Source organism: Diadema antillarum, unplaced genomic scaffold, assembly GCF_040938485.1.
Source record: "Diadema antillarum isolate AM-2024a unplaced genomic scaffold, OU_Dant_1.0 scf00000197, whole genome shotgun sequence".
Lineage (NCBI taxonomy): Eukaryota > Metazoa > Echinodermata > Echinoidea > Diadematoida > Diadematidae > Diadema > Diadema antillarum.
Window position 1 is genome coordinate 2,080,925 of NW_027271086.1, and position 17,478 is coordinate 2,098,402.

General features: G+C 39.4%; 1 protein-coding gene across 1 annotated transcript in view; it reads left to right on the forward strand.

Moving 5' to 3' along the window:
- Positions 1-17,478, forward strand: part of LOC139723650 (trafficking protein particle complex subunit 5-like) — a 108,123-nt gene extending 90,645 nt beyond the window's left edge. Inside the window, exons 6-7 of the mRNA XM_071634876.1 lie at positions 4,338-4,402; positions 16,380-17,478. Coding sequence (XP_071490977.1) covers positions 4,338-4,402; positions 16,380-16,478 — 164 coding nt within the window. The 3' untranslated portion in view covers positions 16,479-17,478. The remainder of the gene's footprint in view (positions 1-4,337; positions 4,403-16,379) is intronic.

Below are 17,478 nucleotides of genomic sequence, written 5' to 3' on the forward strand. Positions count from 1 at the left end.
TAAGATAGTGCTCGATAAAGAGAGTCATGTCAATTTTCACATCTAAAAAATTCCCTCCCATAGAGATAACACGTCATAGCAAAGATAGAAAAAGAAGTACATATGACATTTGACCCCACTTTGCACAGACAAGATGGCATCTGAGCTAAAAGTGGTTATTTTATGAAATGATCCCTGTAACATGGTCTTTACGTGTGCAAAATATGGGAAAGATAAGACATGTATTCACCAAGATACAGGATGAAACATCTATGACTTTTGACCCTAATTTACATACCCAAGATGGCGTCTGATCAAGTAGTTGTAATTTTATGAAATAATGTTCGTGACACGAACTAAACATGTGCAAAATATGAAGGTGATAGGGGCTGTTTTTCTTGAGTTATTGCAAAGAAAGTTGCAAAAAGAAAGAAATATTTCAATACATCGAAGATAAACTTTAATTTCAACCAAGTTTTTTCACGTCATCCCGACAACGTATGAAAAAACGAAGGGCACAGTTACGATAGCTCTACATCTCAGCTACAACATATTAAAATCTTAGAGAAATTCACCGAAGCATAAGTGAGCTAGTGCTCGATAAAGATAGTCATGTCAATTTTCATTTCCATAAAAATTGCACTCCCATAGAGATTACACGTAAACTGGTCAAATTTGACAAGGTTACCTTCAATCCATTTTTTTGAGGTGATGTCGTCATCAAATCAAAATTGCGTAATTACATTTATGAAAAAGCATTTCATAAGCGACAACATATTGAAATGTGGGTGAAAATTGGCAAAGGATCAGTGAGATACGCTCGAGTAAACTTGAAATTTGATGACGTCATTTTGAAAATTTACTTTTTTTACTTTATTAAGAAATTTGACATCTTTTCATCATTTTATCAGCATAGCCAGCCCATGAAATGACATGTACAACTCATCACCTTTCAGAATATGTAAAGAAAATGGGGGGTCACCGTCCATCCTGACGAGTAAAATCCGATTTAAAATTGGCGGTTTTTTGGCATAGTTGCACTGTGTATCCCCATTGACGCGCGCGCGGAATTTCAACTTTGACGGGCCCGTATGACGTCATATTGAGTCGGATTGACTTGAAACTTGGTAGAAATATTCCTTGACATTTTAGGCATCCGATAAGTGTAAAAAAACGGGAAATTTTTATTGCATATGAGCTGTGTGTGCGAATATGTGCGCGCGCGTACGCGTCCGTCCAATTTTTTCAATTTTTCAAAAAATGCTCCAAATGGTCTGAAACGTGTGCAAAAAAAATTTGAGCTCGATTGGAGCATACAAATATTTCAACGCGCGCGTACGCGCACGTTTTAAGAGAAAATATGAATTTTGAGAATATGAGTAAAATGCGCATAATTTGAAATGTATTTGACGTAGATTTCATTGCAAAATTCTATTCCATTAATGAGATATGAATGAAAATGTGTTTTCATATAATGACGTCATAGTGACGTCACGGTCGACTAATCACTATGATTTTATTAGGAGGATCGTCTTTGGGACATGATACATGTATGGTATGATTTTGACATTGATAGGAAGAGGACTTTCCGAGATTACCTCTGCACAACTTTTGCGGAGAAATAACAAAGAATCAGTACAGATACAGAAGGTGATCCGAAGGATACTCGGATCACCTAATTCTACTGGTTGCTTCTGGCCAACGTTGTGAAGCATGAAAAGGCAAAGGGGCTAAGTTCAGATTGGGGGCTGCATAATTCTGTGAGAAGCCCCCTTGGACCTAGTGTGTTTTCCTTTCTAAGTAGCACCTGAATTTGAAAATATTGAGCATTCTGCTGTCAAAATAATATTGCGGTGTGGTTTTGTGGTTTCAGGCTCTGGGGCAATGGAATTGGGGGGGGGGGGGAGAGGGAGAGGGGGAAAGGCCTCAAAGTAATGTGACTGGGACCAACAAAAGAAGAAAGTGAGATAAAAGAAAAGGTTTCCCCCTCTACGTTAAGGCCACAGTAACACTCTGATATGTCACCCTGATGTTTATCACCTGTACATGTGTAGGTTCCTTTGTTGGAACAAACTATAGTCTAGGCTAGAAGGCACCCAACCTTGTTTTTTGATATATACAATGTTTTTTGTTTTTGTTTTTTGATGGTTTCTTGTCAATTTCTTGCATGTGCAAGTAGAATTACTCAAGGAACAAAAATGTAAAAAACTTTGATGGAATAATTTGTCATAAAATTGACATAACTGGGATTATCATGCCCAAATTAACATATCTGGCGGCCATTTCGGATTTTTGCGTTTTGCCGAAAATGCTCAAGGTTACGCGAGTGGCATCAATCGGATTTGGAATCAGCACCCTCGAATTGACAAGAAACCATCAAAAAACATTGTATTTATATAAAAAAACAAGGTTAGGTGCACTTTCTAAGGAGCCTAGCCTGGACTACTACATACGTGTACATTGTATGTACCATCATCTTTGGGCCAGCCACACAGTTTCTCTGGGTTCTACGATGACTCTTAGAAATTCTCAGCAGCGAAGGAAGGGAAAACTTTCACACACACCTTTCAGTTTCAGACTCAGTTCGTTTTAGTTCTTCGCTTGCTCAAATGAAATCATCATGACAAAGCAAGAACATTCTCATCAAAGTAAGCATGAGATTTCGTAGATTACTTAAAGAGTACTTTAAAAACATGAATATAGAAGGACATACATTATTGTGTCTTAAGGTGCAGGTGGAAGAGGCCGTCAGCCATATTGTATCTTGTATTTTTACAGTTTGTGAGTTGCTTTTGCAACCCTGAAAATTAGATTCCTTTCATGCACTGACATATTGTAGAGGTTGATAATTCATTTGGATCTTTCCTTGGAATGATAAAACTGCATCCTGATTTATAATGGAAGGGGAAACAATACAGATTTCCAGTGAATTCATTTGAACCCCCCCCCAAAAAAAAAAAAATCCAACCATCATTCTCAGTACAAAAGGGTATCATATTCTTGAGATATACGTTGTTAGTTTTCATTTCTCGTCTTTCTTTCTTTTTTTTTGGGGGGGGGGGGGAGCTATGGTGCATTACCATAAGATTTCATACACAGCACTGGGATTACATCATTCTTCAACCATGCAAAATTTTGTGACATCAGCAAAAGTGATATTTGACCTTTAAGCTAATGAACTCGGTCACTTACTGCTGGCAACTTTTGGGCAAAAGATATAATTCGTTTTTATATGGCATTGGTGCCAAGGGGGTCAATTTCTACTCCATCACTGGCGGCAGGTAAAGTTCACCGCACTTTTAGTAATTAAATAAAAGGAATCAGTAACTTACAACAAATATTTATGGTATTCAGACAGTTACAACAGCGTACATACAATGTATACATTTATCTGAAAGTGAATATTACAAAGTTACCTAAAACAAGCAGAAAACAATGATATGAATGAAAATTGTAAAATATATGTCATCTTTGTGATAGACCATGAGGTTAAAGAAATATATGAATACCATTATGTATAGTTTGCATGCAGGGTTCAAATAAGAAAGTAATTTTGATGACTGAACGGATTATGGTTATTATCATATTATCAACATCATGGTTATATGCTTTTCAGAAATTGGCAAGTGCACTTTTCTGAGCAAACATGTTCCTAATGCTGACTCAGTATGTATTCTCTCACAAAGCCTAATGATAAGTGCATCACATGGAAATTTGTTGGTTGATTGGGATTAGAGGTGATAATGTTTTTGTTTTTGTTTTTAATTATCTGTAAGTACCCCAATTTTTTTCCCTGTCTCGTGTGCTCACACGCAAAGGCAAGCAAATTAAATTAGAAATAGATAAACAACACACCTGGTAGAACCTTAACACGCCCCATGTACTAGTGCCAACCAGTTCTGACGTAGCCATTGTTAGAATATGGTTTACATAATTTTCTCACTTCCTGTGTTTTTGTTTGTTTGTTTGTTTGTTTGTCTGTCTGTACGGTGTGTGGGATCAAATTTGTGCTTGGTCATGGTGTTTTGTTTTGTTTTGTTTTCATCTGATTTGCAGTTTATTTTTTGTTTGTGTATAAAATTCTCTGTATGCTGTTGTGTTTGCGTTAGTGTCTTTATAGACTAATACCTCAGCCAGCTTGGCTACAAGTTCTATTGGAACTGTAAAACCAGAAGTGTTTGTGAGCATTATAATTTTGTGAATTTTGCAAGAGCCAAGATTCACAAAATGAAAATGCACGCAAAATTTCTTGTCTACACTATATGCATTGAATGCCAGTAGCAATTTGCGAAATTTCAGAATGTTCATTAAAGGATTCTCTCTCTCTCTCTCTTTCCATCTTTTTTTTTTTTATGCAGGAAGTTTAAACTGTGCAGCTTTCACTGCTGGCATCATTGAAGCCATTCTGAATGGATGCAGCTTTGTAAGTATCATTTTTTGTTGCATTTTTAGCTCACCTGAGCCAAAGGCTCAAGTGAGCTATTGCGATCGCCCTTCGTCCGGCGTCCGTCGTGCGTCGTGCGTCGTGCGTCGTGCGTCGTCCGTCGTCCGTCGTCCGTCGTGCGTAAACTTTTTACATTTTCATCTTCTTCTTGAAAACCCCAAGACCGATTTTCATCAAACTTGGCAGGTAGCATCCCTAGGGGGTTAGGAACTCAATTTGTTAAAATGGGCACCATGACCCACCCAGGGGGCCCCCAGGGGGGCCCAAACCCCCCAAATTTAAGGAATCTTTAAAAATCTTCTTCTCTAGAACCAGAAGTGATAGAGCTAAGTTAATACTATGAGTTAGTTCATTGATGACTGTAGTTTCAAGTTTGTTCATGGCAGAATCAGGGATGCCCCCCTTGGGACCCAGGGGAGGGGGGTGGGGAGGGGTTCTAATGGGGCCTAAATTGTACATTTTCATCTTCTTCTTGAGAACCCCATGACCCATTTTCACCAAACTTGGCAGGTAGCATCCCTAGGGGGTTAGGAACTCAATTTGTTAAAATGGGCACCATGCCCCACCCAGGGGGCCCCCAGGGGACCCCCAGGGGGCCCAAATCCCCCAAAATTAAGGAATCTTTAAAAATCTTCTTCTCTAGAACCAGAAGTGATGGAGCTAAGTTAATACTATGAGTTAGTACATTGATGACTGCAGTTTCAAGTTTGTTCATGGCAGAATCAGGGGTGCGCCCCTTGGGACCCAGGGGAGGGAGGTGAGGAGGGGTCCTAATGGGGCCTAAATTGTACATTTTTATCTTCTTTTTTAGAACCCCATGACCCATTTTCACCAAACTTGGCAGGTAGCATCCCTAAGGGGTTAGGATCTCAATTTGTTAAAATGGGCACCATGTCCCACCCAGGGGGCCCCCAGGGGGGCCCAAACCCCCCAAATGAAGGAATCGTTAAAAATTTTCTCTAGAATCAGAAGTTATACAGCTAAGATAATACTATGAGTGAGTACATTAATGACTGTAGTTTCGAGTTTGTTCATAGGAGATCCAGGGGTGCCCCTCTTGGGGGCAGGGGTGGGGGGGGGTGGGGGTGGGGGGTTGGTTAGGAAGGTCCAAATGGGGGCCTGAATCGTACATTGTCATCTTCTTCCTGAAAACCTCATGATAGATTTTCGTCAAACTTGGCAGGTAGCATCCTTAGGGGGTCAGGATCTCAATTTATCAAAATGGGCACCATGCCCCACCCAGAGGGCCCCAGGGGGCCCCCAATCCCCCAAATTAAGGAATCTTTAAAAATTTGGGCCCTTATTGTACATTTTCATCTTCTACTTCAGAATGCCTGGTCAAATTTTGGTAGAGCTGTGAATAATTTAGATTAGTGACTGCGTGAAAGGTGAACTTGCGATACTCAGGTGAGCGCTAGACCCGCGGGTCTCTTGTTATTACTTTTTGTCCCTGCCAAGCGAGTTCGAGCAGGGGACTATGAAACGGGCTCCGTACGTGTGTATGTCCGTGTGTCCGTCCGTCCGTCTGTGTGTGCGTCTGTGTGTGATCAAAATGTTCAATTTGCTACTTCTCTGTCATTTATGAGCCAATTTTGATTCTGTTTGCTTTATATGATAGCACTAGATGGGAGCTTTGAAACTTCTACATAGAATTTCAGTTGTGACCTTTGACCTTGACCTTTGACCTATATTGTACATTTTGATTCAAAATGCTACGCCTTCACCATTTCTAACCCGATTTCGATTCCGTTTGCTTTATGTGATGGCACTAGGTGAGGGCTTCAAAACTTTTACACAGAATTTTGACCTTTGACTTCTTTGACCTTTGACCTTGATTTTTTACCTATATTGTACATTGGCTACAAAATGCTACTCCTTCGCCATTTCTAACCCGATTTCGATTCCGTTTGCTTTATGTGATGGCACTAGGTGAGGGCTTCAAAACTTCTACACAGAATTTTGATCTTTGACTTCTTTGACCTTTGACCTTGATTTTTGACCTATAATGTACATTGGATACAAAATGCTACTCCTTCGCCATTTCTAACCCGATTTCGATTCCGTTTGCTTTTATATGTGATGGCACTAGGTGAGGGCTTCAAAACTTCTACACAGAATTTTGACCTTTGACTTCTTTGACCTTTGACCTTGATTTTTGACCTATATTGTACATTGGCTACAAAATGCTACTCCTTCGCCATTTCTAACCCGATTTCGATTCCGTTTGCTTTATGTGATGGCACTAGGTGAGGGCTTCAAAACTTCTACACAGAATTTTGACCTTTGACCTTTATTTTTGACCTATATTGTACATTTTGCTACTAAATGCTACTTCCGGCGGGGACATATATCACGCACCGCGTAATTTCTACTTTTCCTTGTTTTTTTTCTGTTATAACCACACACATTTGTAACTATATTCCATCAAGTACAAGAATGAGGTTTGAAGACACAGCATAGTTTTTCAATAGGGATTTGTTTAGGAGAAATAAAAACTGATGATTTAAACTGAAGCAAATGTATTCATTATGGCTAAAATTTCAAGTCCGTCCTGTTTTGTTAAATAGTTTTTGTGTTCGTGAAAATACCTGTAGAGTCTAATGTCATTGTGTGGTTATATTTTCAGTTCAAATCATTATTATCTGTTCATTCATTAAACTAGATTGCAAAACTATTGGTTTTGCTTTAGTTTCGTTGTTCAGACCTTCTTGCATGAATGTTGTGCATTTTTTTTTTTTCATTTTCTATGACCGCAAGAAAAAGTAAACTTTTCAAATATCTGTTTTAGTGATTCCCAAAACTCTCAAGCCTTCGCCAGCTGTTCTGCAATTATGATTGTGCATAAAACTCCATAAAGGTTTTGGCTATTGTATCAGGTTTAATCAAGTGATTCTCATACCCACATGTCTGTCACCTGACTTGTCATTCATATCATGTGACCAGAATTGTCATGTGACTGCAAATTCCATGTGACATGAACTGTTGAAGTGGAACCACAAACATCCATTAATAGCCAAGTATTCTCCTGCCCACACCACTGCCTTTGAATGGGGGTCTTGTGAGTTTGGTCGCAAATGGAGAGAATAATGGAATGTTGCATTGCTGAGCTACAAATGTTAAATAATTGATGCCACCTAGGGTAAAGTTGACTTTAAAGGGACAAGAAACCAGAATATATACATTTGGATTGAGTGAATGCAGCAATATTAGTAGAACACATCAGTGAAGAAAATCAGCAATCTGTTTGAAAAATGTATGAATTTTTAAAGTTTCATTGTCGTCATTACTTGATTGGAAGACTACTACAGTTCATGACATCACTGCAAGACGATGATATAAAGAAAAAGAGATTTCCACAAAATTTCATTTTTAAGTGCACATTCCCTCAACTTGGGACAGACATATGTCGAGGGTGATATTATTCCCCCTACTTTCTGAAAGAGGTCATTCAAGTGCTCTTCTATTATGCTAGAGAGTTAGATTTTCTTTACATTACTATTTTCTTTAAATCGTTGTCCTTGTATGATGTCACAAAATGTTGCAGTCTTCTCAGCCAGCAGTGACTACACTGAAACTTTGAAAATTCATAATTTTGCAAGAATTGTTCGATTTCCTCAAACTTGACTGATGTGTTGTACTAATTAACCCATTGTAGACTAGGCCTGAGGATACTCGGGCAAGTGTCTATGGGAAATGCCTGTTGTAGCAAAATCAGCTCGTCGTTAACGGGTTAATATTGCTTCATTCCCTCGATCTGAATATATATTTGAGTTTCATTCTCCTTTAACCCACTGACACCTCAAGATTGATTTCTCGCTCTGTCAGCCCTTGCCTGCTGAAGCGTGGAATCAATTTCATGCTTCTGACAATGATTTCAGACAAATTAAACTGTTTAGGATAGATTGATTTTGCTGACGACATGCATTCCCCATAGACACCTGCGCGAGTATGCTCAGCACTCGCCTTCAACGGATTAATCAGCCTCTGTTTGTCTCTTACAATGCAAGCGTGATGTAATCGTTGTGTCCTCTATCTTGGGTTGGGCTTTTGTTGTTGTTTTTTTCAGGTGTTTATTCTTTTTTCCTTTTCCCATCCATCATTTCTTTTTTCGACTCCATGCAGCATTTTATTAAATCCCAACACACCCCACATGACACCTCACCTTGAGCTCTTTAGCTCAAGAGACCAATTTAAAAGTTCCACATTAATGTGGTAATGTTTTGCATTTAATGGAGATAATAATAGTCGCTGTTGCATGTTCTAATTCTTATGACCCCCTTTCCTTGAAAATCAAAAGAAAATGAAAACAAAAGGAATAATCCTTCACGGGATTTAAAAAACAAAAATTATGACAAATGTTGGGTCGTCGCGTCTGGAGACCATGCAGGAATGCAGTAAATGTTGCCCCCTGTTGTTCTCGTAAAACGACTCCCTGGTTGATGCTGAGGGGAGAACCTCCGAGGATGCGAGTACTCTGGAGTTGTGTGATTAGAGTTTCGTAACGCATAGCAGGGTTTCGCTCCATTGCTCTCCCCCTGTTATGTCTCCCTCATTCTCCCAAAGCGAGCGTGAATTTATGGCACACTGTCCGTGGATCTGAAAATGATCGCACCCAGAGATATGGCCATCCGAAAGTGATGGATTTTTTTTTTTTTTACCTTCCCTTTTTTCCCTCCATAAGCCAGCCACGTTGATTTATTGCTACAAAACTAGAGTGATGTTGAACAGTTCTATTCCCTTATAACCCCAAACTTGCCAAAATGGTATAACCTTTTAGTTGGCACGACACGTTTTTGTTGGCAACAAAAGATCACATGTTTATGAGCCTAGCACACTATATGTTTTGGGAGCACAAATAAAAATGAGAGATACTTTAAGAAATTACGGGATGGGCGAAATCTTGGCTTGAAATTGAGAATAACCTTGAGTATTACACTTGATGAGATGAAAATAGGTTTGTGTATCACAAGGAAATTGTGTTGCAAAGAAAAAAATTTTCCTTTTCTATTCCTTTTAAAGCCTTATAATCGTGGCGAGTGGTTTGCGCGGCACGGAGATGAGCGCAACACGCTGCCTCCCCCCATTCTGTTCAAATGTCGTGACACCGAATGAGAATAGCGCTGGCTCAATGGGTCAGCAAACACACACTGCAGCTCAAAATCATGTGACCCAAAATGGCTGTCCGAGCCACGTGAGCTTCCAAATGGAAGCACACTCACAGTGCGCATGCGCATGAAGAGAGGCCAAAAGAGCCACGCGTCTTCTGGCCTCTCTCCTCCAATCATCGCAGCTCGCGGTCACAATGTTTGTGTATGATACGTACACACACACACACACACACAAACACACACACGTGTCTCAGTGGCAGCATTGTCCCACACGTTTATGGATATAGCACTGCAGTCTGGCATTGCATTATATACACAAATTTTGTTCGTTCGTTCGGAGGAGTTTACAAAATAACGTACCATTAGGGGTCTGGATCGTCCGACTTTAATGGGAATGCGGTAAGATTTAGACAGCAGAACAGTACACATCTGAGCCAAATGATGAAAGACTTGTAATGGATGCTATAATTAAGATTCATTTTTATGTCTTACCACTTGTAGTTCACATCATATCACATTCAGAAGTGCATTTTAAAGACATGATTACATACATACACTTGACATTTGTATAGTGCCCTTATTTCCAGAGGGTATAAAGAGCTTTTTTTAAACGACAATATATCAGGCATTATGAATTTACATCAACATACACAAGTAGACAAAAATAACCGTGTAAACTGTTATATAGCATTACTGAAATGAAGAGAATTCTAAATGCCTTAACAATAAATTGGATGACTTATTTGCTATTGAGGGGGGCAATAGATTCCAAAGTTGTTTTTATTCTCTCTTTTTTTTTGGGGGGGGAGGGAGATGTACAAAAAGGAACAATTTACAACCCTTTTATATGTCTTTTGGAATGACTAGGGTAAGTTCTTTTGCAGTTCTTATCCCCTTTCCCCACCCCCTCCTCCCCCCCCCCCCCTCCTCCCCCAATTAGTTTTTGCATGGATTCCATGTCTGTAACGTGCTTCATGTAGCGGATTGTGAATGAATGGGGGGAAAATGACAGTGACACAGTGCGAGCTAGTTTCTTTCTGACAGCCCCATTGCATGCACCACTGTCGGCTCAGTAGGCATGTTTCTGTACTGTACACGCTGCTTGTCCACATTTTTTGTGTTGGGCTGTAGTTTTGGTTGGATCAGGGAGGTTGAAAAGATGGAGAGATGTCTCTCTTCCACCTCCCTGGTTGGATGCTGATGCTCAGTCACAGTGTGCGATGCATTTTTTTAAATGAAGAGGACTTGTTGAATATGCTCTAAATAAGTGAACACTAGGTGGCGCTCTTCCATACAAGCCAACCCAGTGAGCATCACTGGTTTCACTCCTGTATTATGATTCTCCATAGACACATGTATTAACCCTATAAAGCCCAAGCTATTTTGACCCCTTCCAGGCCCAAGGGGGGGGGGGGGGGGGGCACATTGTGCCCCCCTACATAACTTCTTTATTATATGATGTATGACCGTCATATTTGGCACATGGGTAGAGCAACTCATGCTCTACATGATCCAACATTTGAAATTTCTCAAGGTCACCCACTGAGGGCGCTATTTCCCAAAATATAAAGAAATACATAGGAAATACGCTAAAATCATGTTTTTTTTCTTTCTATTTCTTTATCCCCAGTATATATGTTTTTATTTTATATCAATCATTTTCATATTTACTAAGAAGGAAGAGCAAGTCACCCTTCACTATTTGTTATGGTTGAAATTTCTCAAGGTCAACATGTGGGGGCGCAATTCATTACAATATAAAGAAATATATGAAACCTATAATGTATTGCTTTGAATGGGTACATATATTGGTATCACATTTCATATTTCCAAAATATTGAAAATTTGGGTTTGCAGATTGATATTATGATAAAAAAATTATATTACAGGCAAAGCTTGTGTGAAGATAACACAAAATAAAAAGGTAATCTTTGAAATATGCTGTATTTTCAATTATTTCTATTATATCTATTGTTTGATGCCTATGTCATATAAAAAATAAAGGAAATAATAAGAAGACCATTTCAGGGTAATTCTCAACCATAATTACTTCACATTTCGGTCCTTCAGCAAATTACAGCCAAGAAAACCCTCATTTCATCCATAATTATATTGTTAACTGAAATTGAAACAGAAAATCATACAAAATCTGACCAACATGGTTGTCAGTTTATGGTTGCCATGGCAACCAGGAATATCGCACGTACCTAAATTATATATCAAAATGTTCACAATAAGATTTTAGGAAAAGTCACCAAATTTGGTTGAAATCGGGTAAAGGGTGTAGGAGCGGCAAATGAAAATATGGTAGGGGGGCACAATGTGCCCCCCTTGGGCTTTATAGGGTTAAAAATAAAAAAGAATAAAGCGTGTAAAATAAACAAAAGATGCAGGGTCTTTTATGTGTCTTATCTAAGTGGAACAAGGTCTTTCACTCACTGTCATGAAATTATCAAGAGGATTTTTTTTTTCTCAGACTCTGCTCAGAGGTCCTGAAAGAAAGACTGTGGTTTTACTTCTAAAAATATTAATTGAATTTATGTTATGAGAACAACAGTGACAAAATAAGAATGTATCATCATACCATCTCAAAAGGAACATTAGCAACTTTTTCACCTTGGAGGCAATATACTTTGCATTTCCCTCATTTTAGACAATATTATTTTCTCGTACATGAATCGAGTCACGCAATTTCCTAAAATAAACACTCAGCAAAATATTTGCTATAGACAGTACCCAAGAGAGCAACTCGTCTTACCACAAAATCCTTTGCTTGTTCACTTTTCAATTTGATTCAACAAATTCTGGTTTTGGCATGGATATGTTGCTATTTTGTAATAGTTTAGTTGAAATTAGGAGGTTAGGGGAAAAGAGAGGAATAAAAAAAAAATGGCTGCAGTTACTGGCACTTTCATCTAATAAGCTTGTAGAATTTGGGGAAGGGGGAAGGGGGTGGGCAGGGCCATCTTGGGTCTTGGGCCTGGATCTAGGAGATGAGATCTTCATCATAGAAGGATGACTGAGGTTGGCACTAGATCCCAGCGGAATAATATCATCAAAGCGTACATTTTCTTTCCAGTGTTCCCTGCAGCCACCAGTGCTTGTTTGAAAAGGTCATGTGTGTACACGATGGCGGCTAGTGGGGACTTTCATTTTCTTCTGTCAAAACATATTGCCACAATTGGTTATTAGGGAGGGAAAAGATGAAGAGATATTCTGTATATTGTTGCTGTCTCTTTTTTTTTTTCATTTGCAAGAAAGAGTTCAATTTCAGGTCAAATCTGTGAATTTTTTTTCTGCAAATTTAGTATTTTGGGCAGAAAATTGGAGGGATATTTAGCTGGTGAATGTGTTGGGGGGGGGGGGGGTTGGGGATGGTTGGTTGGGAAATGGGATACGTGCAGACAAGAGAGCCTCAGTGAGGGCCGTTGACACTGTATCAAGGAACAGGAAAACTTGTTACAGTGTGTATGTCCCCAAGTATGTATCGCTTTCGAGCTGCAAATGTGTAGGTGGTTTTTCATTAGGTTTGCCAAAGTGTGCCCATATGATTCTGCTGAGGTCTGTTGTAGTTTTTTTTTTCCCCACACACAAATATCACTCACAACATGGAAACATAATGCACAACACATACACCTATACATATATACGTATACTCTCCTCTTGATAACTTATACCTTGTTTTCGGTTTTTTATCAGTTTATGTGCTGTTTAATCTGCAGTGAAATGAAATATGCATCTCATCAGTGCATCATTTGCAATGCTGCGTATCCTCTGTATTTGAATTCTGACAGAGTCAACACATTCGACCATGGATAACTTGTCTGCACTTGCGTGTAATTCTCTGAAACAGTGAACAAGATTGAAAGAAATGGACTAATAGATGAATGAATAGCTTGATCTAAAAAAAAAAGAAACAAGTTTAGACAGATGCAGGGATTAACAAGTTGATAGATAAATGAAAACAACACATCAACACAGGTCAGTGAACAAGTAAATATTAAAAGAAAAGAAATGAAGAGGATACCTGAATTGCATTTTGGCATCGTCATACCCGACTTCTTTTGCCGACGCTTGCATGTTTACTTAACCTTTTGTCAACCAAAAGTCCAGTTCGTCATATCATACACCATTGAGGAATTGAAAGAAATGAAGAGGCTATGGGTGGATGCCGTGTATTTTTGAACAAATGAACAAACAAACAAATAGATACACTGTTTCTGGTTAGCTGTGCATGGAGACAACCTGTCACTTTGATAAGGCAGCCAGACTAAATTTCATTTCATAAGTGCAGTCAGTATGACCAGGTCGTTCTGCATGGGAGATCTGTATTCAAGCTGTTGTTACAGGGCCCAGGGTTTACAGGGTTTTAGCACCTGTTTATACCGCACTGTACCCCCCTTGCTAAAGATGATAGTAATAGTTTATATTATGTTCATATTATGTTTGTTTGTTTGCTTGTTCGTATAACCTGTTGTGTTTTCATGGAGTTATATCAACAGGCCCCGCATTCACAGGGGACCCTGTGTCAAAGTGACAGTCACCAAAAATCTTATATTTTTTACATCTGATCGTCCACACGGCTATGTTGACTGTCCCCGTGCTCCAGGGCAATCATAGCCTTTTGGCAAGGCCTTGTGACTGAAAAAGAGACTAACTGCGAGAGAACAGGTGATCGCGAGACCGAGAGGCGCAGCCTCGAGGCTTTTTGAAACCTGACGTGAATTTCTTATCTTGAGCTTTGTTTCAAAAACTGTTAAATCAAAAATCATAAATCTTGTCATAATGATACACTTGGTGTGATTTCCCTCACATGTTGTGTGACCTGTTGGTTTGTGTTCACCTACTCTCCACAAAATCAATTTTTCTCTTTGGGGTTGATTCATCCAGAAAATAGAAAATAAAGAGAAAATAAACAAAGCTAAATATTGCACTGAGGTTTATTGGATGTGATGTGTGTGATGTTGGAGTCAGTCAACAAGAGATAGAAAGAGGGAGGAAAAAAAAGAGTCTGTCTAGCCACTATAGCTCCCTCTGGAGTTGTATCTCTGTCAATGATCAGGTCATTTGGCATGCCACACTTGAGCTGAATACATTGTATTCCCAACAGTTTCACGACCCAGGGTGGGCTAACAGTGTGATATGGGTCAGTGTGTGACTTCTTAATTGCACATTGTAGGTACTTATGTTTGGGTGTTCCTTGGGGGGGGGGGGGGGGATTCCCCCTTTTTATTTGATAATAGTTTGTATGTTTCTTGTGTTTTTCGATATCAGTGTAAAAAACAACACAAATAAATAGAATATTGGCAAAGAGGTATAAAGAGACAATATTTTGATAAAACTCATTCTCGTGGGTGTAGTTTACATACATTTCACCCCACTAGCTGTCAGACCATTCTGATTGGGGGCCGGATGGGGACGTTTAGGGGACGTGTCTCCCACACTTCTTATTCTTTTTGTAGCTCAGAAGTTTATTTGTTCTTTTTCTTTCCAGTTATTCCCCAGGTTGCCCATTAGCAAAATATTCACACTTACACAGACTGATAAATATTTAGTGTGTGGCCCCACAAACATTAAACTAACAAAGTATCATGTATTGATAGAAATTAATACATTTTATCTTTTTTTTTTAATTCTTTTAAGGTTTTTAAAGACACTGCATTTCTGTCCAAATATGCATACATGAAGTCTTAAATGGGCAGAGCATAGTTTTTGAAATAGGCCTAAAGGAAAAAATAAAATATAGAAAGTTTTGATTTTGTTGCATGGAAGAAGACAATGATAAATAACGTAATGTACTCATGAGGTTTGGACAAGGAAATGATGGAAAAAGACTAAAATCTAATCAATTGAGCTACTGATATACTATTTTGGTAATGGTTTTAGTTATCCCACAGATCGGAAGCTGTGCGGGCTCATTTCAATGTCTGCAGTGTTCAACAAGTCTTCATTATCACATTTCAATTTCACTTCCACAGATGATTGAGAATGGACAAGAATCTTCCTTGTTAATCATTTAAAGTGTAGCCTGTTTTCTTCAAAATAAGTGAACTGGATCTTTGCTTGTTATTTAGGCTGCGTTTATCTAACTTGAGAGAGAGAATCATGTTTCAAAACGTGTTTGGAACGATGTTTGCAAACATGGTTTGAAACGCGATTCTCGGGGAGCCGTGTTTATCTAACCATCATACAGTCGCGATTCGAGTGGTGTCACTGCGCAGCTGCTTTGCACCGTTTGACCCGGGAAATAAAGGTCAACTGTGTACCACCAAACGTGCCTCCTCAGTCACACACAAATAATGGGTAGAAAACACAATCGGAAACAGCTGGGATTTGACCTTGAGATATAAACGCATTTCAAAACGGCATTGCGTTTTCTACTCACAGAACGGCGATCGTGGTCTCAAACGTGTTTCAAAATGCCCTGTGAAAGGCGTTTCAAAACGGCGTTTCTAAACACGTTTGAAAACACGTAAAAATGCCTCAAACGCGTTTAGGATCGTGATTCTGCCTCAGAAAGTTTTTAGATAAACGCAGCCTTAGATACGTGCACCACCAAGCTATTTTATAAGATGAAATGTCGACCATTGATTGAATGATCTTTTCCCACCTGTACTAACACAGAAGGCAGATTGCGCTTAAATTTTGCAAAGGATGAATGAAGTATCTTTAGCCATTTTTTACATGTCATATCTTTGAAGGTGTTAAAGCTTGCAGAGAATAATATCGTTACTAGCCCAAAGGTTGTTGATTTTGAATTGATCTCATGATATGAAGAGAAACTGTGACAATTAATTAATTTGAGTTTTCATGTTGCTCCCTGATCCTCTTTGTCTCCCAATATGCAGCCGGCCAAAGTTACTGCCCACTGGCACAAGGGCACGACGTACATGATCAAATTTGACGACTCTGTCATCGCGCGAGACAAATCGCTGGAGCAGCGATAACCCGACACCCATCTGGTAGTATCTCAAGTAGTTCATCTTTAGTAATAGCAGATCTTGACCATGACCGCAACATCACAAGCACCTTTTCCGCATCATCACCAGCACCATCCCCGCAACATCACTGGCATCATCCATCCATGTCAACGCATCATCAATGTTGGGGAGCATCTCCTCTCCTGGCAGTGTTCGGCTTCTCTAACCAATCTTCATCCGTAGTGGTGAGAGCATCGTTGGAATTCGGGAGAGCTTCATGAGCTTTGTCATCCAGTGTTTTTCTCCTCACCCGTTACCCATGACAACGCATCATCTGTGACGGTGAGAGCATCATCGGTACCCGGGAGAACTTCATAAGCAGTGTCATCCAGCATTTTCTCCCCCAGTTCCCATGACAACACATCATCCTTGATGGGAGAGGATCATTGGTATCCAGGAAAACTTCACAAGCAGTGTCATCCAGCATTTTCCTCCTCACCTGTTCGTAACCCATGACAACGCATCATCATCATCTGCTTTGGAGTTTGGAGTTGGAATGGGTTATGTTTTAAGGCAAAACCAAGAGACTCCTCCAACCATGGATGCTAATAATCCATCGCTACTCCGCCTTTAAGACAGAAAACAAAGTTTGTGCATTTTACTGTGCTTGTATCCAACATGGACCTCACACTGATGAATGGCCAAGGCATATTGTGCCTGTACAATCCTTCATCAACTTATTTCCTTTGTTTAAAAAAAAAAAGGGTCAAAATAAGGATGATTCAATTCAAGGGGCATCTGTGACTGTAGATGTTCTTTTATTGGTGCTTCTTGTTGATCAAGGCCAATGTCAGTTTTACAAGTCTGCCAGAAGTAGGTGTAGGTCTTAAAGGAAAACTGAGATTGAGAGATGTCGCGATCATTTCGTGGCTGTGGACAGAGAGTAAAAGAGGCAGGAAAGCAACTCAGATGGAGAAGTGAACAGGGCCCAGTTATGGTTAGAATTGTGATTTGTTCCAGCCGTGAA